This window comes from Xenopus laevis, chromosome 3L, assembly GCF_017654675.1.
Source record: "Xenopus laevis strain J_2021 chromosome 3L, Xenopus_laevis_v10.1, whole genome shotgun sequence".
Taxonomy (NCBI): domain Eukaryota; kingdom Metazoa; phylum Chordata; class Amphibia; order Anura; family Pipidae; genus Xenopus; species Xenopus laevis.
This window is the reverse complement of record NC_054375.1, coordinates 47376695-47402183: the sequence shown is the minus strand read 5'-3', so window position 1 is coordinate 47402183 and position 25489 is coordinate 47376695. Positions and strand designations below refer to the sequence as shown.

The window sequence follows — 25489 nt, the reverse complement described above, 5'->3', positions numbered from 1 at the left end:
CAGAATATCTCATGATTCACATTGCTGTATTGCTTTTAGCCTGGTGTGCCAGTTTTCCTTGTGAACCCACAACCAGCAAATGGCCACTTTTCCACCAAAATTGCCATTCAGGAAGGAGACAGCAGAGATTCAATTATAAGACGCATAATGAAGAATGACCGGGGAATCAAAGGTAAATGGAGATCATTTCTGAGCCTTTTAATTCAATTCAGTTATTGTCTGCAGTTTGTATTACCATGAAACATCACTGTTTGCTTCTCAGAAATGTCTTTGTATTCTCCTCCGCTTTTAAAACCATAGAAACAGCAGTCATTTTAAGATGGGTCATGAAAACTTTTAATTCTGACATATTGTTGCAACTAGTCATCCATAATAACTTTGACTGAATACTACACCCCCCTAAAAGTTTTGGACAAATACCAAACCAAATCCAAACACTCCTTTTCATATTCAATGACCGAAAAAATAAAAATATTCAGTCAGCTGTGAACGAAAAATACGTAAATTCAGTTGTTCAATGCTTGAAATTTCAAGGTTCAAAATCTGAATCCTGCAAAAAGTACTGAATCCCGAGCAAGTTAGTCGCTTACTTTATCTTATATGCAGTTTAAAAATCAAGGTCACTCACCTCTCTCCGATGATGGTCCGGTACTGCGCCCAAACCCCGTAGCAAGGGGAGAAAACGTTACACAGATATTCCACTATGGACGTGTACGCCACAGACTTCTCAGAGGTGGTTAAGATCAATGATGCTTTATTTCACATAGAATAACAGACACCTAACGCATTTCATGTGTGACCACACATAATCATAAGTCACATCCGAAACGCGTTCAGTGTCTTTTACTCATTGGAATTTATTAGAGTAAAAATCACATCAATTCGAAATTCGACCTTTGATAAATCTGCCCATTAATATCACTTTGAGCCCTGCATTTTCCAACATTCCTTGTATGTGCTTATACAGCAAACGATTGGGCAGATTTATTTGGGATTCTACATTCATGAAAATGTGACTTTTGAAGGCTTTTTGTGCTAGGGTTTGTCTTTTACCGAAAAAGTTCTATATGAGCAGTGCTATGAATGATCCAACGGTATTTGTGATGAAAATCAAGTATCTTTCAAAGTTTGGTCTGACCCTTCTGAAATCAGACTCAACAGACTAACATATTTCAATTCTGTTTAGATGTCACAAAGGTGAAAGTAATGCGGTACAACGACCCAGTGTTAGGACCCCGCCGAGTGCCCGTTCTTGGAAAAGAAGAAGTGGGGAAAACTTTCATATCCCAGCAAGCTGCCTTTCACATTGACCTGAATGAGAAGAAAGTGCACGTTGCAGACAACGGCCTGAAGACTGATATCGGAGACACGTTGGTTTACATTGTCGAGTAATAGCAGCAATGCTTCTCTAAATGTGCCTGAATATGTTGCAACAGTCCATTTTGATAGCAGTTATTATTATGAATTTAACACCCACGTTGCATCATGCAGTGCAGAAAGGCAGAGCCCACACCAGTGTTACATACTGAATGGATCAGACTTATAGAAGATATTTTCTAGGAAGGGACACATTTAGAACTATCCAGCTTTGGATTGTCTGTTAGACCTGCATATGCCAAGCTGAACCGTCCAGGACCTAAAAAACACTTCCAAAAGGGTGATGTTCCCTTCCATTTATTCTGTTCATCAGAATGGCAACACAAGCATAAGTACGTGAAAATCTTTGTTTAAATAGAGTCTACTACGAAGAGGTAGCGTTCATAAATCTGTTCATAACGCCATTAGATATAAGTAACAGTGTGGCGTTTATCACAACGACAATTTTTGTACTGCACCGATTACGTCCCTTTGAGTGAGTGTTCTCTACCTAGTGTATTAGGCTCTGTCATGTTCTGCATATATATATTTAAAATAAATAATGCTCTCTCTCCACGGGGAGAGAACTCTGTCTTAACTCCTGTTAGTTCTGTTTATGTGTCTTTATTCTGTCTCGTTGCACGTAGTGTGAAACATGGTAGGAAGGCTCCCAATAAAGTTATTACAGTACGCTGCTTTCCCATCATTTCATCCCTCTAGAAGCAAAAACAAGGCTTGTTGATAACAACATAAAACAAAAATCTAGTAAATGGAAGACCTATATTGAATTATACTACATAGCAGTTACAGATTAAAGTAGTCATAGCTTGTACGTAAAGTAGTCTAGAGTTTAGATGCATATAGGTTACAGCACATTGGTAAGTTAAATACCAGTATCTGTGGGTCTGTACCATTGGGTGTATCAAAGGTTCCCTTTTATGAAAGCCATCAGGTATGGAACATGACTCCTCATCTTTGCCAGCTTTTATTGTATCTGCTAGAGGTTGGGATTAAATAAAATATTTGTTTTGTGGGATGATTCCATCTGTTACTTCTAGTAGCACACATCTGAAGATATAACCGAAGGGAAATTGAATTTTAGAAAAGAACCCATTTATATTTCCCCCTTTTGGGGGAAACCGGGGCACAAATAAAGTATGAGTGAATAGCACCTTCTGTTTCCTGGCATATTGGGCAGTATATAGTGAATAATGTACCCCCTATGGTAAAATATAAGGATATTAAGTCATTGAAGAGTTCCATGACCAAATAAAGGCACAAGGCTGAAGGCAGAGTGCTGTTATACAGGTCATGGAATTTGCTACATAAGTGGATCCATTTCGCGGCAGCATCTGTGGAATATTAGCAACTATTGTATTAGTTCTAACAGCTGCCTTTAAAGGGGTTGTTCACCTTTGAACTAACTTTTAGTATGATGTAGAGTGATATTCTGAGTTTTTTGTTTTTTTTTTATTATTTAGGGTTTTTAAGTTATTTTACTTTTTATTCAGCAGCTCTCCAGTCTGCAATTTCCTAGGGCTGAAATTCCGCTAGCAACCATGCACTGATTTGAATAAGAGACTGGAATATAATTAGGAGAGGCCTGAATAGAAAGACAATAAATGTGTAGCCTTACAGAGCATTTGTTTTTAGATGAGGTCACTGACCCCGTTTGAAAGCTGGAAATAGTCCAAAGAAAAAAGCAAATAATTAAAAAAAAAGTATAAAAAAAATAAACAATGAAAAGTTGCTAAGAATTAGCCATTCTATAACATACTAAAAGTTAACTTTAAGGTGAACCACCCCTTTATTGAAACTCAAGGATTCTGCTCAGCAGGCCCAAGGGTAAGAAATGTATCAACTAAATGTCTCAATTTAGAACAATAAAGAGCCACAAACTTTCACTGTAAGTCTATTATTATATATAGATAATACAGGTATAGGACCGTTATCCAGAATGCTCGGGACCTGGGGTTTGCCGGATAACGGATCTTTCCATAATTTAGGTCTACTAGAAATTCATTTAAACATAAATAAACCCAATAGGCTGGTTTTGATTCCAATAAGCATTAACGATATCTTAGTTTGGATCAAGTACACGCTACTGTTTTATTATTACAGAGAAAAAGGAAATCATTTTTAAAAATATGTATTATTTGGATAAAATGGAGTCTATGGGATACAGCCATTCCATAATTCGGAAAATTTCTGGATAATGGGTTTCCGGATAAGGGATCCTATACCTGTATAGAGAGGTATCATCTTAACATGCCTATACAGCAAATAATACATTCGACAAAGCTGTATGACTTCTGCATAACACACTCCCATGTAGATAGCATGCAATCCTCACTGTGAACAGATGCTTAGGGCCCTGCTACTTCACAATCAAGAAGGCGCTGGCCTCAGTAATTACATCCTGATATATAATACATGTCTGTGTGACAGATTAGAGTAATAACCTTATTATGTATTAGACTTATGTGGCAATGTATTTGGGTCAAGCAGGATTGTTGCCTCTAGGTGGAGCAATTGCATCACTTACTGTATCTGACACTGTCTGTATCAGACTTTGTACACTGCCTTGCAATAGGAACACCTGTATAGCTAATGAGGCTATTTATCTATATAAATAAAATATAGACTTTTTTTTTTTCAAATATTTTCATGTATGTAAATTAAGCAGGAATTGGTTTAAAAAAAAAAAAAAGAAAAAGTTTTAAGACCCACGGCTGCTTGTTTCTCCAGCACAGAGACAGTTTAGCTGTAAAGTACTTACCTTGGGGGTTGTTTTTATTTTTATTTTTTTTAAAAAAAAATGAAAATCAAACAAAAAAAGGAACAACTGCCTATATACTGACAACGAAAGATCTAGTAAGGAAATATATATATGTTTGTACCTGCAGTTTTATATCAGCTACATGAAATAGGAATCAGTTTTGTCCTATTTTGTGCCTAAAAAGGGGGGATACTTTAGGTTGAATAGTGGTATAGTACGTGTGTGTAATGGGTGTGCGAAAATTAGGGAGTTGTCTCCAATATTAAGGCTCATTCATGGGTCTGTTCAACTGGCAGGGCTCAGACACCCCTTCTAGAACGCATTTGCTATCTGCTGCCACAGAAGACTGAGGTTGTATGTTTTCTTCCCTCTAATATGTTTTTGTAGGGTAGTATAGAAACATACCTCCCAACTGTCCCTTTTTCGGAGGGACAGTCCCTCTTTTGACAGCTCAACCCGCAGACCCTCATTTGTACTGGAAAGTCCCTCTTCTCTGCACTGAACAGCCAGAAAAAGAAACAAAGTTTCTCACTTAATTGGCTTTTAGCAGAGAGCCCAGAATAGTTAACATGTGCAAATAAGATACTTTGTAACAATTTTGAGACACAAATACACAGTTTAGATAAGGAGAAATATTTTCAAACTTTCATAACCTGCCAAATTTTGTAAAACGAACATGGTAATTAGGGGGTCTGGCCACAGAAAGGGGTGTGGTCAAAAAATTTGCTGCACTACGTGCGGGAAAAAATTTTTTGTCCCTCTTTTTACTTCCAAAATGTTGGGGGGTATGTAGAAACCATGGGAACTTTTTGGAACTGCGTGAGCCGAGTACTCTATAGTACAAGGTACATGCTTTTAACTCCCCCAACAGGGTCACGTAAGAGAGGGGAGCCCATGTCATAGGGCTGTTGCCATCTGGATTCTCAACTTCTGCCCCTTCTTCAAAATAACTGGATCTACAGTATTTCCCCTCTTCTTTAGGGTCTTCTGCACAGGTGATTCTAGACGTAACGGAGCAGAGCAGGAGTTTCAACACAATCCTTTTTATAGCAGTTTCCTTCTAAATGTATAAGGGGGGGGAGCTGCAATGCTGAAAGCAGAGGTTTATCCTGTTTGATCCTACTTGTAATCCATATTAGTAATGTCCAAAAACTGAAACAGAGCTATTTCCTTTACATATTTGGGTTTACAATTAGGTTTATTTCAAGGGCTTTCTGCACTGCATGGCAATTCACCTTACTTTCTAAGCTTAGGTGAAACCAGTAAGCCCTGCTGCACATAGGGCCATCATGAAGAAATATGGGGGTTCTGTCCTTACGTTGTCCTTTAGTACTGTTTTTACCTATAGATAGTGGGAATAAAAAAAAATAATAAAAAAAAACTGTTGAAACTGCCAAACTAAAATGAACTTTTAGTATGGTGTAGGCTGCAGGATTCTCAGACAGTTTGCAATTGGTCTTCATTTTTTATCCCTTGTGTTTTTTAAATTATTTAAGGGGTATTTGCTGCACTCAGTAGTAAAGTTGATCTTTAAACATCATTTTAATTAGAAACTAGAGACATATTTAAATAACTTTTTCCTGGGCAACAGTATTTAGTGGGATGAAATATGAGCTTGATACAAATCTTCCCCTTTAGCTTGCTTTTTTTTCAGGAACACTAATAAGTGCGTGCTGTGATGCGTGACATTGTTGTTTCTGTGTTGCTCGTGGCTAAGAGAAATGGAGGATGCTTGCTTAGCAATAGTCTGTGACTAGCCTGCCGTACGGCTAAATCCCATTGTTAGAAATGCCATTGTGTTCTCTGCTGGCTGTGATATGCCAGTGAGGAAATGCCCCTGTAGTAGTTTGTAGTAACTGCCATGAAGGGCGTCTGCCTGTTACTGCACACATGGGGTGGAATGCTGCCAGAAGTTGAACTGAAGAAGCTGCTCGGATGAGTAGTGATCATCTTCAATGATTACTCAGCAAGTCCACTTGTTTTTAGATTTACCGATACTAGATATGGTAACAGGTAATACCCTTCTTGTGAACAAAGCCAATAATAAAATAGAAAGCGCAGATAAACCCTAAAGGTCCGAGACCGAGTCGGCAGCTTATTGGCCTGTGTATGGGGGCCCCCGACGGGCTTCCCCGATCGAGATCTGGCCGAAAGTCAGCTAGATCTCAATCGGATGGGACTAAAAATACCGTCGAATCACGGCCGCATCTGTTCGTTGATGCGGTCCCGCGATCCGACCACCCGTTCACGATCGGATCAGCCCGATATTGCCCACCTCAAGGTGGGCATATCGGAGGGAGATCCGCTCGTTTGGCGACATCGCCAAACGAGCGGATCTCTCCATGTATGGCCACCTTAAGAGGCAGGTTTGTTGAGGTTTGAGTTGTTTTCCATAGAAACTTTGTTTTTTTTTGGTCAAGACATTTTCTGGTTAAAAAAAACCTAAATTTTTTTATTTATTAGATTTATTATATTATTTTGAATCTGAAAATACACCGTCTAAAACCTGTCAACGTCATGTAGAAGTCAATGGCAGAGGTCCCTTCAGGCAAAACCCTTCAAACATGAAGAATATAAAAATCTTTAGGGCTCTTACACACGGGCGGTTTTTCATGCACTCCCCTGCGTTGCGCTTTCTTACATTCAACCACAGGGGAGCGCAGGAGTAGACGCACTCAATTATTGTGACGGGGGTTGGACTCAGACAGACGCATGTATGCGCCGAACGCAGGTGAAATGCAACATGCTGCGTCCCACCTGCGTTTGGCACTTACATGCGTCTGTGTGAGTCCAGCCCCCGTCACAATAATTGAGTGCGTCTACTCCTGCGCTCACCTGTGGCTGAACAGAAGAAAGCGCAATGCAGGGGAGCGCAGGAAAAAACGCCCGTGTGTAAGAGCCCTAAAGATTTTAATATTCTTCACGTTTGAAGGGTTTTGCCTGAAAATTCTAAAGATTAGAACGATTCGAGTTTTTTTTTTGTGCTGAAAACTCCATCAATTAGAGTTTTTGGGTTTTGCAACTCGAACTCACAGAACCGGTTTTTTTCCATTCAAGTTTTTTTCTCTTAAATAAAAAACCATTCGAGTTGTGAGTTCATTCAAGGTATAAAAAAATGCTAACTTTCGACCTTTGATAAATCAACCCGTAAATGTAGAATCTGTGCGCTTTTTATGTAGGTGCCATAGATTCTGCGTTGGGTGGCACTAAAAGGGTGGCCGGATGTATGATAATGAATTCATTGCTACGAGGGAGGCCGGTCAGATTTTAATTATAGAAATGCCGGCGAATGGTATCCCCCTAATACATATAATGATGCACTGAATCCAAGATTTGGTTCTGTATTCTGTGAATCCGAGCCTTTTTCGGCAGGATTCAGGTGAATTGAACCGCATGGGCTGAACCAAGTCTGAACTAGGGTGGTGGGACACGGGGGAAATGTGGTGGGCCCCACCAACCCTGACCCACTCCCTGGCAGAGACTGTGAGTGCTGCTCCCTGTCCCTGACCTCCTGCCCTGAACCTGATTGTGCTGCAAGAGGAGAACAAGGTACTCAGAGGAGAGGCGCTGAGGGGGGGCTCCTGAATCTGGAGCTCCGGTGAGCCCATGACCCCCCAGTCCAAGGCTGAAAACAAGTGAATATATGTCACATAATTAAGGAAATTGCACATTTTTTTCCATGCACGTTTTCGCTCTCTTTCAATTCCTAATTTGCATCAGATTCAATTAAGGATTCGGTGGATTGGGTGCACCCCTAACATATTTATTTGATCTGTTGGTACTGGGTGGTCTGCATTCAGCCTGTTCCATTTTTGATGACCACTCATCCATTAATCCCTTGGCTCTTCAATGAGAAAACTGAACTGTTCTGATACATTTTTAAAAAACTGTGTTTTCAGTGGATGAACAGCAAGGCTTTGGAATGCAGGCCCAGAGAGGAATTGCAGGCACTGCCGAGTGCTGGATACCGTTTTTGGTTAAATAATAAAATTTAAAAAAAACAGAAATACAGGAATTTTCTTTTAATAAACCAGGCACGGATCAGTCCAAATGTCCTTCTGGAGACAGAAACACGGACTATTCCAAGGCAAACTGGAGTTTTTCATCCTCTGAATCAACACAAAGACTAAATGGGAATATAAGATGTGAAAGTTCCTGCATTTGATAAAAATATATTGTATATCTTCCCTGTCGCTTTGCTGTAACTACCCCTCAGTGTCTTTGTAAGAGCGGCTGGGCAGAGACTGCTTCCATATGGCAGGTTACCATGGTAACATTTCTGTCAGAACAAATACAACATGCAAGTGAAAAGTGATTAAAAAGCTTTATGTTTGTACCATAACCGTGAATCAGTCACTGCTATACAAGCCAATAATTCTTTTTATATAACTTAATTCACTCATCTGAAGGTTATTGGAGCAATACATAGCATGTATACATATACAGTACAGGTATGGGACCTGTTATCCAGAATGCTCAGGACCTGGGGCTGGATAATGGATCTTTCTGTAATGTGGATCTTCATACCTTAAGTCTACTAGAAAATCATGTGAACATTAAATAGGCTGGTTTTGCTTTCAATAAGGATTAATTATATCTTAGTTGGGATCATGTTCCAAGTACTGTTTTATTATTACAGAGAAAAAGGAAATAACTTTTAAAAATTTGGATTATTTGGATAAAATGGAGTCTATAGGAGACTTTACGTAACTCAGGGCTTTCTGGATAATGGTTTCAGAGAACGGATCCCATACCTATATATATATATATATATCTCCTGAGGACGGCTAGAGTGTACTTGCCGAAACGTTGAGGAATAAATGTCACAGCCCATGGGGGCTTATTCTCTTGCGAAAGTCCTGTGAGTGCGGTCTTTTCTCAAGTACTGTATATATATATATTTAGCCCTTAGTGAAAAAACAGCGTTCAACGGACATTGATTACAGGTAATGCTAAAATGCACATAAAATATAAAACAAGTTAGGGACCGCCATTCGGGGTTTACCTTGACGTGGTATGGTGGCTTATCAATTTTATGATCATAACTTTGTAACAAAATAACCCCTGTTTTGGGTACATATGCAATAGCATTTATTATACTTATATATACTTTAAAGCCTTTAGAGTGCTCCCACAACCCCCCTGTTTTGATATTATATATATATATATATATATATTCTTGGTAAGATTTGTATTTGTAGAAGGTAGAAAAATGAATGCAACAATTTGATTGGTTGCTATGGGTTACTGCCCTTAGGTAAATTTGGCCAGTGTTAATAAATGACCCCCAATGACTTTCTTCTTCTCAAAAATGTTTCATGATGTCAAATGACTTACTGTACAGCACTGTGGGCAAATGGATGGCTTTCTGTTGTATGAACCACAAACCGGGACAACCTTGCAGTGTTGGTGGGTTGTTCAGGGTGGTGGTCCTTTTGGATCAACAACATCTTTTTCTTGTAGATCAGCAACATCTGCCAAAGCCTGACCTGTTGGTGCAATATGTGAGTTCACACAAACCTCCACTTTGCCTTGCCTGCCATGTGATAAATGGAAACAATGAAGACACTACAGGTATGGGACCTGTTATCCAGAATGCTCGGGACCTGGGGTTTTCCGGATAATGGATCTTTCCGCAATTTGGCTCTTCATGCCTTAAGTCTACTAGAAATTCATTTAAACATTAAATAAACCCAATAGGCTGGTTTTGCTTCCAATAAGGATTAATTATATCTTAGTTGGGATCAAGTACAAGGTACTGTTTTACAAAGAAAAAGGAAATCATTTGTAAAAATTTGGATTATTTGGATAAAATGGAGTCTATGGGAGCCATTCCGTAATTCAGAGCTTTCTGGATATCGGGTTTCCGGATAAGGAATCCTATACCTGTACTATAAACTGGGAGGATAAGTATTTATGAACACGTTACTGATAAAAAGAAATCTATGCACACTGTGTGTTTATTTATTTATTTACATATTTACAAATCGTGTTTTAATTACATCTCAGTTATACACATCTTACACTTTAGTAACCCTATGTAGATCTACACATTCTGCATATTCGCTTATCCCTTGGAATTTCCAGGAATAATCAAGCAGTTCCAGTAACTCCTAAAAGCTCCTGGCACTTTCTTAGTGGATCAATAGATTTTTCCCTTTTGTAGAAGAGAAGAAAGGCTTCCCCTTTTATGGGAGGAACCACACAACTCTGTGTATGTAGGGTTTGGGATATAATGAATACATTTTTGCATAATAATATCATCTGGCCATTGGTGAAAGCAATGAGCGTCAGAATGTGCATTAGATGTATTTCTACAGAAGCAAAGAAGAGTGGCTTGGATGATTTCTTGGACAGACATAATATCAAAGGCTATTGTGATACTAAGCTCTATAGTTAGTATAGATAGGGGTATATAGAATTTATGTGAGGTGTGTGTATGGATGCTGGGTTTTCATTTGGAGGGGTTGACCTTGATGGACTTTTTCTTTTTTCAACCCGATTTAACTATGAATTTATCTGTTATCCGGAAAACCCCATGTCCTGAGCATTTTGGATAACAGGTCCTATACCTGTATATACAAAGTGTACAGTTGTATGGTTCTGCCCCTATTTTTATTTCCCTCTCTGATAAAGCAACTGACACTTTAACCCCAGCCACAATGTAGTAAATAAGCCCAGATTTTCTCTCTAGGACAAACAGTGAAACGCAGCGTTGTGAAGGACAGTCAATGCCTCGTCTGAACATGCCCTCAGAGTTTTAAGATAAAAGAAACTGAAGATGATTGATTTCATGAACAGCAGCAATGCAGCACTTCTGTTTATTAGAAAAAATGCACAGCTTTAGAAAAAAAAGCGCCTATATTTTAGTTTATTGAAAGCAAATGTTCCATCACCAGGTTATGCAGGCATTAAAAGAAGCATTTAAAAATATTCCTGACAAAGGCAAACAATACAACATTATTTACTATATATATATATATATATATATATATATATATATATATAAGGCAGAGATGTCCTAGCTTTTCTTTGGGTTCAGGCAGCCCCTTATAGCTTGTAACAATGGTATAAATGTATGAACACATGGAAGAAACAATGACTCTCTTATAGGAGAAATCCTAGGCAGTTTATAGGGATTCACCCTCAACTTTCAAAGCGGCTCTTTAACTGAGCTTCCTTCCACTAATTTGGGACCCCTATCCGTGGGAAGAAAACTAGATGTTGCTGGGACCCCAACTTTGCAAGCATGGCAATTTTTTTCTAAACATATATTAATAAGTCAACTAATTAGTCAACACTGGACCCCCTCTGTCTCACTGCTTCCCCAGAGCAGAGTCTTCCATAGTTAAAACATTTTTGACTTCCTTGTTTGTGTGATGAAGGCCTATGTGGCCTCACCATAAATCTGGGCCTGGCCAAAACAATGCAATTAATTTTATCTTCATGCAAAAAAAAAAAAAAAAAAGTCCTTTAGAACCTAGCATTTGTAAGCCAGGAGACATTTCATAGAAGGTAAGTATAGCACCTTTTAAAGGCTCTCTGAAATTCAAGGAACCCACCCAAATCTTGCAAGTCAGGGTGGCTTTCAGTGGTGTACTACTGGGCAAGATTCAAATTATGGCCCCACAGTAAGTTGACCTATTCTACTAAGACATATTGAAATTTCTTTTCAAATGGATTGCCAGAAATAATAATGCATATTTCTTACTGTGATATTCATCTTGTAGTTCTAAAACTGAAGATAAAAAAATGTTGAAAATAAATGGCTCATTAATTATGATCTTACGTGGCCCCCTACACTCCTAGGCAACACCTGCAGCCGCAGGGTTTGCTTCCTATAAAGTTACGCCCCTGCTGGCCTCCAAGTTTAAGAATCTCAGGTCTAGAAGGTAATCTCCCATACTAGGGACCTCAATCCTTTTGATGCAGTTTGTATTCACATGCATGCTCATAGCTCTACTCAACTATATATGTTTTCCATTAAGTGATTTCTATTTCCATCTTCCTGATGCCTTTAACAAGTGTTACTATTTTCTATTCACTCTTTGAACAGGGCTGAGTACTTTTGGAAAACCTCTAAAATGTTCTACATGGTTCTACAGTTTTAGAGTAATGCAAATACTTAAAGAAGAAGGAAAGGCTTGCAGCACTTGGGGGTGCCAAATGTTAGGCACCTCCAATTGATTGTATTGACTTACCTGAAACCCTGTGCCGGTGCTCCTATCGGCAGAAAACTGCACTGGCCCAAGGTTATAGCAGTGAGCACCACAGAGCAATCCACTTCCGCCTTCTTCTTTCTTCAAATTTCTGGGGGCAAATGCATGCGCAGTTGAATGAAATAGCCGACTTTTTAGCTAAAGTTCGGCCTTTCGTTCTACTGCGCAGCCACACGATGAAGGAGGAGGACGTAAGAAGATTGCTCCGTGGTGCTCACTGGTATAACCACCGACCGGTGCAATTTTCTGCCCGGGGTTTCAGGTATGTCAATATAATCACTTGGGGGTACCTAACATTTGGCACCCCCAAGTGCACCAAGCCTTTCCTTCTCCTTTAAAGGGGAACTATTGCGAAAATGAAAATTTAATATAAGCTTCATCATACTGAAATAAAATGTTTTCTAAATATAATCAATTAAACATTCTGTACAATTTCTGAAATAATTAAGTTCATCTTCACTATTCCTCTCTCATCATCTGTTTCTCTTTATTCTGTCTTCATTCAGCAGTTGGGCTTTCAGTCATTGACCATTAGATCCAATATATCTTATAGGGGAGCTCATTTTGCCTAGAAGATGTATTCAAATCACCAGACATCATGTCTCTCTACATGCAGAATTTGTGCAAAAGGAATCATTTATTTGAGTGAGCACTAATACATCTGCTAGAAAAGGAAGCCCCCCTATAAGATATATTGGATCTAAGGGGCACATTTATCAAGGGTCGAATATCGAGGGTTAATAAATCCTTTGAATTCGAATATCGAATTCGAAGGATTTAGCACAAATCCTTCGATCGATTGATCGAAGTAAAAATTGTTCGATCGAACAATAAAATCCTTTGAATCGAACGATTCGAACGATTTTAAGCGATAGGTGGAAGGATTTTTCTTCGATCAAAATAAGGTTAGGAAAGTGCTGGGGAAGGTCTCCATAGGCTAACATTGTACCTCGGTATGTTTAAACTGCCGAAGTATGTAGTCGAAGTATTTTTTAAAGGGACAGTACTTTGACTATCGAATGGTCGAATAGTCAAACGTTTTTTTGTTCAAATCGTTCGATGGTCGAAGTACCCAAAAAAAACACCAAAATTAAAAGTTTTTTTTCATTTGAATCCTGCACTCGAGTTTAGTAAATGTGCCCCTAACTGTCAATGACTATCTGACACCCAACTGCTGCATGAAGACAGAATGAAGAGAAACAGATGCTGAGAGAGGGATAGTAAAGATGAACTTGATTATTTCAGAAACTATGCAGAATATTTAAATTATTGTATTTAGAAAGTTTCTAGTACTCAGTATACAAATTGTGACTGGTCTATATTTCTGCAGAAAAATGACTATTTTCTCTGTAGGAAATAAAAAGTCAGAATATTCTTCCCAGGTTCCTAGTAGAGGGTGGAGGATGGGAAATGCTATAGAATGATCTATTTACAGTTATCCCTCTATGCCTGTGGAAAGCACTTGTATATCAGCCTTATGTGTCTTGCTATTACATTGTAGTTTTCAATTTCATTAGGTTTCAGTGGGATGTGACCCAGGAATAATGACACGGCAGGGAGCAGTTTTATGTCAGGATTAATGGGCTAAATAAAATTTAGGCTCGTAAAAAAAAAGAATCTCTAAAATAAGGGTGTGGCGAATGAGTCACCTTATGTACGGTTCTGGACAAGCTTAATAAACCTCTCAACAACCTATATATCATTTTCTCAGCATTACAGTTTTGGGGAATTGCAAATATGCTGCGCACAGATACACTGCAAACAGTATCCATAGGATCTAAGGCTGTGGGGCTTATACTCCATAGGGGTCCCAAAACAGTGGTTCTGTGTAGAATTTGTTAGCATGTAAGTGTGAGAATTATAGTCCTAGATATGATAGTAAGGTTAGTATTACTGCATTTCACCACTGGGGATCTTGGTTCAATTTAAGCCATTTAAAGGAAAAGGAAAGGCAAATGTTAGCCACCCCCAAGTGATTGTATTGACTTATCTGATACCCCTGCTCCTATCAGCAGAAAACGGCACCGGCCCGGGGTTATACCAGTGATCACCACGGAGCAATCTTTTTCCGTCCTCCTCTTTCTTCGCGCGCTGCGCATGCGCAGTAGAGCGAATAGCCGAACTTTAAATAAAAAGTCAACTATTTCGTTCAACTGCGCATGCCTTTGAAGGAAGAGGAAGATGGAAGTGGATCTCTCATGGTGCTCACTGGATTAACCCATATATATATATACGGACCTGGTTACTATCCTGTGCTTTCTTTATGTGTGCTGTAGAAACTAGGATAACAATTTCCTGAGCTGGAAAACTAGTATCCAAAGTTCCAAAGATGGTTTTGGGGCAGCTACCCCAAAATTTAAGAATCACTGACATGGGGCATGATTGAATTTTGTCAAAACCGGTGGCAAATAAAATCACAATGGTTTTTTTTTTATAGCCTTTTTTTGGTAAATCTATATTTTTCAAAAGAATACAAAAAAAACCTGCAGGTATGAGAAACCGGGGGGAAAATGCAATCTATAAAGTTAATAATTCAGCCCCCTATTGTGCATGCTAGTGTGAAAGAGATGGAGGAATTAGACTGTAAACTTCACTAGGCCAGAAACTGATGGAAATGATGATTTTCTCTGTAAAGCGTTGTACAATATCTTGGAGATTTATAAAAAAATGGATGATAATTTTGTCTAGAAAAAAAGTAACAATGCCCACTTATTAGTATCAAAATCTGTACAATAATAGGTGAAAATGAGTTATGCATGATATAGGGAGATGGAAAAAGTGTGTCCATGCATCAGCAAATGCAAATATCTGTAATATCATTACATTATAATAAGAAAGACTATCTAGTCCCTCCATGTCTCTATACGTCCCGTCAAACCGTGACTTTTCCTTTCACCTTGATGAGTAAGTGACCTTATTTGCAGGGGAGAAAAATCATCCAGCCGATATTTTGGACAAAAAAATGATGTGATTTTCTGTGTTGCAAAAGAAAAAAAAAAGGAATGCCAGAAAATGTGCCATAAAACTGGCTGGGTAATAAGGATGAGGTGAAGAAAAGACATTTATTACTGAACCTGCCAGTGATCCTTTGCTCGACATAGTAAGTCTGTCCAGAACGACAAGATGAATTGATGAAAAAGATACACTGGAACTCTGACACAAAATATAATTTACCAAGTCCAAAAAAAAAAAACCCCACTAAATAAAAAGCAGGACTGAAGATAGTATTCTAAATCTCAAGTTCCATAAAGTAAATTTAGGAGGAGAGAATATCTTGCGGGTAATAGGCAGCACTCCATCTTTTCATGCTTCCACTGGACGCCCTTTTGCTGGCAACAGAAATTGCTGGGGATTTAGGGACAACAATGTCGCTGCTGGAACTTTTTAGTCTGTACATTCTTCGGTTTTCCGTTGGCTTTATCAGCATGGGGTTGGCTCGTGGCTGCTGATTCGAGTTGGTCTCAGAAGCCGCCGTTACTTCCGCCTTTGGTGCCTCTGTTATTAGCTGCTCATTCCTGCCACTGTATTGTATCTGAGAGCCCTGGCGCTTTAATGGAGGAGGACTAAAATTCATGAACCTCACTGTCTTCACCTGCTGAAAACAATAGGTTTGATCCATTATATTTTTTTATGTCATATAAAATATATATAAAAAAAATATATATATATATATTATATCAATGGGTGTGGGTCATGCTGTCTTTCTAAATATAATTTCATGGAGATACTTGCTGTAGGGACAGATAGCGAACTAATACAAGTACTGAGAATTATAGAAAATGGTGCATGCCATGAGAAGTTCAGAGATGTATTATAAAAATAAGGGTTTTGGCTTTCTGATATTTCTGCACTGTCTCAGGTCTCTGTGCTACAGGTCGGAGCCCAGGGACCTTTCACAACCCCCCCCCCCACGTGTACAGCACTGATTGCATATATATCAGTTCTGTATTCATTAAGGGTTTTTGGGGGAAATCTAATAAAATTCACAAAGAATTTTCTAATAAAAATTTGCATGTCGCAATGAAATATACTTCGTTAGGCTTTTATTGCATTGCCAATCTTACTTGGGTACTGTGAACCTTTAAAGGAGTTTTATAACATACACTGTGTACTATCACAAACTATAAAATTCGCAATCACTATCCTACTGTCGCGGGAGGGGCAAAGTGGTCACAAAGTGTTGTTTGCAAACATTTATTGGCATTGGGAACAATTTTTGCTTTAGCGACCAATAGTAGGGTTGTTGAACAGTGGACCATTCAGAGTGTGAAGAGGGTAAGGGGCTGATTCACTAAGGGTCGAATATCGAGGGTTAATTAACCCTCGATATTCGACTAGGAACTAAAATCCTTCGACTTCGAATATCGAAGACGAAGGATTTAGCGCAGATAGTACGATCAAACGATCAAAGGATTATTCCTTCGATCGAACGATTAAATCCTTCGAATCGAACGATTCGAAGGATTTTAATCCAACGATCGAAGGAATATCCTTCGATCAAAAAAAGTTAGCCAAGCCTATGGGGACCTTCCCCATAGGCTAACATTGACTTCGGTAGGTTTTAGATGGCGAACTAGGGGGTCGAAGTTTATATTAAAGAGACAGTACTTCGACTATCGAATGGTCGAATAGTCGAACGATTTTTACTTCGAATCCTTCGATTCGAAGTCGTAGTCTTAGTCGAAGGTCGAAGTAGCCCATTCGATGGTCGAAGTAGCCCAAAAAATACTTAGAAATTCTACGTTTTTTTACTTCGAATCCTTCACTCGAAGTTAGTGAATCGGCCCCTAAATGTTGGGGGTGGAACAATGATGTTTAGGGGCAGACTGGTGACATCAGGGGTAGGTTGGTAATGTCAGGGGACAGGGAAATAATGTGGCAGCCCATGACTGGCCTCATTGTGCATCCATTATTGAAGAGTCCTGTCTGGGCTTCACCCTTCTGAAATCCAGACAGGCAGTTTTGAACTGGGCAGCCTGGGTAAAAACCCAAATTTACCTGTTGAAAACTGGACAGGTGGCAACCATATACTTCCCCCTACCAGTCCGCTGAATTGTGCATCTTTCAGGCGTGCAAGTCAAGGAGCGGCACAGGATGCAGGCCGCAAAGAGGCCCTATCCTTACCACCTGCACGAGTCTGTTTTTCCAAACCTGCTCCCAACCTGTACCTGATTACCCCAAACTAAGTAAATCAACTTTTTTCTTTTTGTTCCCCCAAATGGCTGCCTATAATTCTCCCTCCTGTAACAAAAGGGTGCCCATAGGTCTCCTGCATGGTCGAGACATGAATGAGTACTGACCACTTTGTGGGTATTCAGCCCTGCTGCAAGATTTTAGCATAGGGCTTCCTAGTATTTGATAACAGGGGCAGATTTATCAAAGTGTGAGACAGAAAAACTCACGTACTTTCTATCCATTCCTATGGGTTTTTAGAAGTGAAGTTAAGAGTTCACCATTTGATAAAATATGCTTCTAAAACCCCATAGGAATGAATAGAAAGTGGGTGAGTTTTTCCCGTGGTGAGCTCTGATCTAACATTTAGATAAATCTGCACCTTTGAGAAATGATTTTGCCTTCGTACAAATGATTTTCTAGTTTAATTTGCAGCTTATTCTAATTCACAGTGGATATTAGTTTATAGGGTATGTCAGGCACTTTTGGTTGACTTCTCTGTAAACAGTATAGTCTAACATGACCTAAACCAATCTTGACAAGTAGAATGTAGTTATGCATTATTATAGATAATATGTCAGTAAAGGAGAAAGCATACCTTGTCAGATGCGCTCTTGGGTGTGTCTGGTTTCACTAGAATGGATGGTGGTCCGCTGGATGGGGATTTAACTGTTGGATCACTTTTAGCAGAGGATTCATTTGTTTCTATGAACACATAGCTGGCAGTGGAATATCTCCTGTAATCATTGGTTCTGCCACCAAAATGCACTGCATCGTAGGCTGACTGCGGTCTTGTCCAGTTCTCCGCACTTGCGCCGACATTAGACTGGGAGGCATTATAAAATATCTGAATTGGTTGAGACTGAATGATGGCTGAAGAAGGTCGGTTAACGGAAGTCATGGGAAGGGGAGCAGAGTTGCTCTGCGCATTCCTCTGAAGAGTTGAACCTGTAAAAATATATAGTGATTCATTATGAGGCAACACTTCCAGTTGTGTTAGTTAGCAACACTTTCTCTGAAAGAGAAGGAGAACCAATTTGTGATAAGACTGCTCTAAAACTTCCTATGATGCTTATTGGAAGTTGTAGTACTACAACCTGCGGATGGCTACGGTTACGTGTCTGTGCTTCTGTAAAAGACAAGTGCTCTGTCAAGTTCTTTTAGTGAGTATATATGATGCTTTCTGGAGGCCATCCAATGCTTATTGGGCAATAATTCAGGATCAGGAGCCTCCTATTGATATCTCCTTCCCGTTGATGGCAATCAATATCCCATGCGACATTGACTTAAAAGGGGAACTCCATTGCTGGGTTTTAGATTTATTTGGGCATCAAGGAAAAATCTGCCCTTGATAAACATTATAGGTTTGGTACCCTTCCATTAAAAAGGCTTTAAAGTGTATGGGGGTCATTTACTAACAATCAAATCTCTCAAAATTCTGGATTTTCATGACATTCGTAGTTTTAGAGCTTGTCGTGGTTTCAAAAACCACTAAAACCACAAAACTGAAACTGTTGTTAAATAGTAGGGGTGCACCGAATCCAGGATTCGGTTCAGGATTCGGCCTGGATTCGGCTTTTTTCAGCAGGATTCAGCCGAATTCTTCTCTCTGGCCGAACCGAATCCTAATTTGCATATGCAAATTAGGGGTGGGGAGGGAATCACGTGACTTTTTGTCACAAAACAAGGAAGTAAAAAATGTTTTCCCTTTCCCACCCCTAATTTGCATATGCAAATTAGGTTTCGGATTTGGTTCGGTATTCGGACGAATCCTTCATGAAGGATTCATGGGTTCGGCCGAATCCAAAATAGTGGATTCGGTGCATCCCTAATAAATAGGCCTCCACATGTAGGCATAAACAATGTAAAAAACCTAAGAATGTTATAGAATGACATTATTATTGAGTACAGGTTTCATATATAAATTCAGTAGAAATATACTGTATATACACTTCATATAGCATCATGACATTGTACAAAGAATATTCCTTACACTGGGGCATATTTACAAATATGCGAATTTTCACGTTGTCTAACTTCACCAAAGTTCGCCTTAATGCACCAGAAGTATTTGAACACATCTCATATTTCTTAAAAAATTGTAAGCACGCTTTTGCCAGAGAGATGTGCCAAATTATATATATTGTTTGTGAAAATTCGTCATTGTATTTTCCCATATAAAATTGTAGTAGGGCAAATTGACTGCTCTGTATTTATAATGGCAGTCTGCCAGCCTGACCCTGGAGAAATTTCTTCTGGCAGCAAAATTCATTCTTGTGCTCTTAGTAAATTAGAAAATTTACTGGAGAAATATCACTTGGCCTGAAAGATGCAAATATTCACTAAAAACGTGAAGATAATTTGCCAAACTCAATTTTTAGTAAATTGATGTTGCAGCAAATTACCAGTTTAGGTGAAAATATGCCAAAATTCTATTTTTGTTTGTAAACAGTTTGCAAAGTGCAAAAACATGTCCCATTTCAGCCTTGTTTTGCACTTTGCACACTGTGTGTTGACGAATGAGCTGGGCAAACATATTGCCTAGGAATACATTCCTTCTGTCTTTAGTACAGAACAAATACAAATACTATGCACAAGATTTTTTTTACCATTGCTGTACTGTAATATAATTGTCTCGTTACTATGACATCACAGATGACAGGTAACAGTGCCAATATTCTCTATTACAGCAATGCCATTCGCCACATCTATACATTTAATGCCTCAGGGAAATAACCCTTCATATATCCCATATGATGTAAAACCTGCTAGATCATCATATGTTCCTTTATGGGACACCAATAATAAGACATTATCCTGAGCGATGTCTAACTCAGTCTACCATTCATTTCTTCCATTGCTTTACACAAAATAAATGGATATTTAATAAGCCCTTTTTTTAATAGGCTTTATTTTTTTCCTTTTAGTTTTTCAGCTATAAAAACAACTCAACCATTCTGCTTGGCAAGCCGGGCACAGCAAATTGCTGAATCAGCCTGTTAGAGCACGAGAAGCCTGACAGTGACTCACAGCATGTGTTGCAGCAGGACAAAAATGCTGAGTTGAGGAATAGTATAAACAAACAAAAACAGTACCCCCTTGTATAATAAAAAATGGTAAAAAAAAAAGCTAAAATCTGACCTGTCATATTTGTTGTAGTGCTGCTTGCCAAGGTGTAGAGCTAAATTGGTGGGGCTTATTTATAAACACTGGACAAATATGTTCCATTGTTGAGCTTGCAAGGGGGTGTTGTGTCTGCCCAATTTGGCCAATGTATTTCATCAAAAATTGAACACAATTACAGTTGAGTTTGGCATGCATGCAAGTGATGCATACATACACCCTATTCTTTAGTTGCAAGTGTGCTGAGCCCATTAATGCATGTTGCTGTGGGAACCTAGGAGCCTGCGTCCAGAGGTGACAGTAGCTTCAGAGTTCCCCCGTGTCAATAGATTCAACTGTGCACAATTTGAAATGCAAGTCTAGGAAGGACTGAGCGGTGCAATGTGCAAGTAAAAGTGCAAGGAGTACATTTTGATGCAGCTACCCCTTTAAATTAACTTTTAGTATGATGTCGAGAGTGATATTCTGAGACAATTTGCAATTGGTTTTCATTTTTTATTAATTGTGGTTTTTGAGTCATTTTGCATTTTATTCAGCAGCTCTCCAGTTTGCAGTTTTAGCAACCAGATTGTTAGGGTTCATATTACCATAGCAACCACACACTGATTTGAATAAGAGACTGGGATGTGAATGGGAGAGGCCTGAATAGAAAGATGAGTAATAAAAAGTAGCAAATACAATACAAATAAAAAGTAGCAATAACAATAAATTTGTAGCCTTAAAGAGCAATTGTTTGTTAGATGGGGTCAGTGAAAATGGTCAGAAGAAGAAGGCAAATAATTCAAAAATGATAAAAAAAAGGAAAAATGAAGACCAACTGAAAAGTTGCTTAGGATTATAACATACTAAAGGTTAACTGAAAGGTGAACCACCCCTTTGATGAATGGGGTTTGACATGCAACTGACAGCAGGTAAAACAACTGCACTTGTGGCATATAAATGACCCCCAATGAGCACAAAAACAAAAAATATACAGTACATAGGTATACAGGAGTGTATTTCAGATATATATATATATATATATATATATATATATATATATATATATATATATATATATACACTGTATCCTATTATATTTGGCAGGTGTGCTGGCTGAGTAAATCGTAGGCGAAGAATTAATACAGCGCTAATTGTGCAATTACAGTCTAAAGCTCTGATTGGTTCGTCTCTGGCTATAATGCTTTAAGTATAGATGGAAATAATTCAGTGAATTCTAGTTATGAAAAGAAGGAATGTGCTGAAACCCCACCTTTTCTGCTTGCTCTTATTAAGCTTTCAGTTCCATTATGATAAAGCCCATGACATTTACTCCGCAGGTGGAAATGTCTGTCACTGCTCAAGCTTTCAGCAGCTGGTGACAGGGGGTTGCCATTCACTTTAATGGCAGGCAGTGTAAAGCAGTGACACTTGAATATGTTCATAAAAGCATTTTACCATTGGTTACTTTTCCCAGTATATCAGCATATTTGTGAGAGGTCCTATAGTACTTTATTTCTTAATTAACACAGCATCTACCATAGAACTTATATCATGAATAATGGTACAGGTATGGGACGCTCAGGTCCTAGGGTTTTCCGGATAAATGATCTTTCCATACCTTGGATCACCATACTGTAAGTCTACGAAAACATTAATTAAACCCCAAAGAGTTGTTTTGCTCCTTATAATAATTCGTTATATCTTAGTTTGGATCAAGTACAAGGTACTGTCTTCTTATTACAGGGAAAACGAAAATAATTTTTTGAATTATTTGATTAAAATGAAGTCTATGGCAGACGGCCTTCCTGTAATTCGGAGCTTTCTGGATAAAGGGTTTTCATATAACTGATCCCATACCTGTATATGCTTAATTTATTAATCTATGGCTTCAGTTTTGAAAGTAACACCTCACTGCCAAAGGGATGCTCTTATATTACTTAGCAATTAAACAGATCACTGATTTAACCTTTGATCAGACACATCTCTACTCCCGTTATCGCTTCATTCCAAATTATTGACTTTTGCGAATTCCGTCATTGTTTTTACCATGTCATGTATTACCCCTGTCATTTAGCACAAAGGGAAATTGTTTGGTCTAAATGATCATGTTACTTCTTCTAGTGTCACTTTAATTGTGCATAGTCAATGTTTTATCTGGGCAGTAAAAGTAATTAAACATTTATTATATTCTACAAAACAAGCTTTGCCTGAACTGACACTGCCATTAAAATGCTTAAAAAGGTACTTCTTAACTTTTGACCAAAACTATTAAAGACCTGGGAAAGTCTCAGAAACATATGCAAATTAAAGCTTGATCCTACATGACGGAGAAAGGAGTTGTTCACCTTTAAATTAAGTAAGATGTAGACAATGATATTCTGAGACAATTTGCATTTGCTTTTCATTTTTTATTATTTGTGTTTTTGAGTTATTTAGCTTTTTATTTAGCAGATTTCCAGTTTGCAATTTCAGCAATTTCTGGTTGCTAGGGTTCAAATTACCCTAGCAACCATGAGTTATAAGATACTGGAATATGAAAAGAAGAGGGCCTACATTAGAAGATGAGTAATAAATAGAAGCAATAATAATACATTTGTAGCCTTATAGCGTTTGGCTTTTTAGATCAGCGACCCCCCATTTGAAAGCTGGAAAGAGCCAGAAGAAAAATCATTCAAAAACTAAATAGAACAAATAAAGACCAATTGAAAAGTTGTTTGGAATAAGCCATTCGATAACATACTGAAAGATGAACCACCCCTTGCCGACAGGGACAGAAAGAAATTTTATTTCATAGTCCTTAGGGGCAGATTTATCAAGGGTCGAATTTCAAATTTAAAAAACTTTGAAATTCGACCAAAACCGAAATTTATTAAAAAAAAAAAAGTTTTTTATTTGGCAGAATAGGTCAGTTTTCGATCGAATAGGTCTGTTTCCGATCGAACAGGTCCATATCAAATTAGAATCGTGTGAATTGAAGTAATAGCGCATTCGAATTGTACAAATCAAAGTTTTTCCCCCCAAAAAAACTTCAATTTTTCAAAGTCCACCAATTGACTCCTAATAGGTTCTAAGAAGTCCCCCATAGGCTAAAACAGCAATTCGCAGGTTTTAGATGTCGAATTGGTCGAAGACGAAGTTTTAAAGAGACAGTACATGATACATTTTTATATTTACATTTTCTAATTTTTTTCAAATTCGAATCGAATTTGGACTATTAACTAGTCGAAGTACACAAAAATTATTTTAATTAGAATTTTCACTTTGACCTTTGATATATCTGCCCCTTAGTGTATACTTGCATGCACATATAGTCCATAAACTGTATGTATTAGTAAGGTAGAATAATAGACTTATTTTCCTTAAAGGGGACCCATCACCCAAAAAAATATTCAAAAACCTATTTTATTACATTATTCTAGCTAAATGAACTTTAATTACACTATATAAATTATTTGAATCTTGTTTCCTTCAGTCTGGGAATTCATAATTACAGCAAGCAGGCAGCAGCCATTTTGTGGACACTGTTATTAAGACAAGCCTTGCATCATCTCAGAATCTTGTTTGTGCACCAGAATAGGGGACCTGATGTCCATCCCCCATACACTGGCTACACAATTAAAGAGAACTGGGGGAATGTGGGGAGAGCAGTGACATCTAAGAAGTGCTGAATGGAAAGTGAAAGTAATTGTCTGCCCCGCCTCTATGTCTAAGGCATAAAGGAGGGGCAAACAATATTTGATTGACAGCTGAGATTTTTAAATGAGCTTACAACAGCTATGCTTTAATAAAAAATAGAAATTGGATTTCATGTTTAATTTGAAAAGGACTTTTATTGTACAGATTATTGGGTGACAGGTCCACTTTAATTAATCTTGAAAGGGAGATGCCAATGACCCCCCTTGTAAGAGTCTGCCATCTGGATGATAAAATAATCAGAAGGTAGCACTCTGGTATATGCTAAAATGCCTTTATTACACAAATAAGGCTGAGAGAAGCACTTTTTCCAGCCTATAATGCTATTTATCAAACTTGATATATTAGAGTTCTATCTTCAGGATTACCTTGAGATAAGACCAGTGTATGGGGACATGGTTTAGACATGCACCAGAAGATTAACTGTGCCAGTGACTAACCTTGTGAGTATATTGATGATAAATCAACCCTTACATTTTGTATGAACAATGCCCATTGTAATAGCTCAGTAATAAATCCCTGCTAAATCTGTGAATTTCAAATGGCTGAATGATCCATTTGGCTTCAGTTTGGTTCAAGCCCCTTCAAATGTAAAGCAGGTACTCGTTTGTCACCAATGCATTTGAAGCATTTTAACGCAATGAACATTGTAGAAAATACTGTATACATGTAATAGTCCATCCTGTAATCTAGTGCAACTTGGTTATACGATATAATTTTTATACTGTATAATTTTTCATTTTTATAACAAAAATAACAAAAGCACCCATTTAAAATGGCATTCAGTGAATCCCATGTGATCATATCCAATTTCCTGAAAAGAGATAAATTGGGATGCAGTTGCTAGATCAACTAAGAGTGGAGTTGTGGTTTGATGCAACTCCTCCTGGCATTTTTAAATAAATATATACATAATTGCAGTTATATACTACATAAACAGCATGTTTATTTATGCCTGTTATTAGTCATGTGCTAATCCCATGACAAATTGTTCACTACATTTCATATTGCTACTCTGGTTGTAGCTTAATTTTATTAGGGGTGGAGGGGTGATTGATGGGGATACCGGTGTCAAAATAAATTCATGGTGCAGTTGCCTATAAATATTGTTAATACTTATGCACAGGGTGCAGAAAGAGTCAGACTTCTGTGCAACTAAATGGAA

General features: G+C 38.2%; 2 protein-coding genes across 3 annotated transcripts in view; one reads left to right on the top strand and one right to left on the bottom strand.

Moving 5' to 3' along the window:
• Window positions 1-1954, top strand: part of lars1.L (leucyl-tRNA synthetase 1 L homeolog) — a 31809-nt gene extending 29855 nt beyond the window's left edge. The window contains 2 exon segments of the mRNA NM_001093924.1: window positions 40-172; window positions 1187-1954. Of these exon segments, the coding sequence (NP_001087393.1) occupies window positions 40-172; window positions 1187-1392 (339 nt within the window). The 3' untranslated portion in view covers window positions 1393-1954.
• A 13035-nt stretch (window positions 1955-14989) lies between these two features.
• Window positions 14990-25489, bottom strand: part of sh3rf2.L (SH3 domain containing ring finger 2 L homeolog) — a 76137-nt gene continuing 65637 nt past the window's right edge. Inside the window, exons 9-10 of one of the 2 annotated variants that reach the window (XM_041586193.1) lie at window positions 18125-18474; window positions 14990-15949 (exon numbers count right to left, since the gene is read on the bottom strand). In XM_041586193.1, the coding sequence (XP_041442127.1) occupies window positions 15611-15949; window positions 18125-18474 (689 nt within the window). In that variant the 3' untranslated portion in view covers window positions 14990-15610. The remainder of the gene's footprint in view (window positions 15950-18124; window positions 18475-25489) is intronic. The other variant, XM_018252142.2, reaches the window with a different exon arrangement.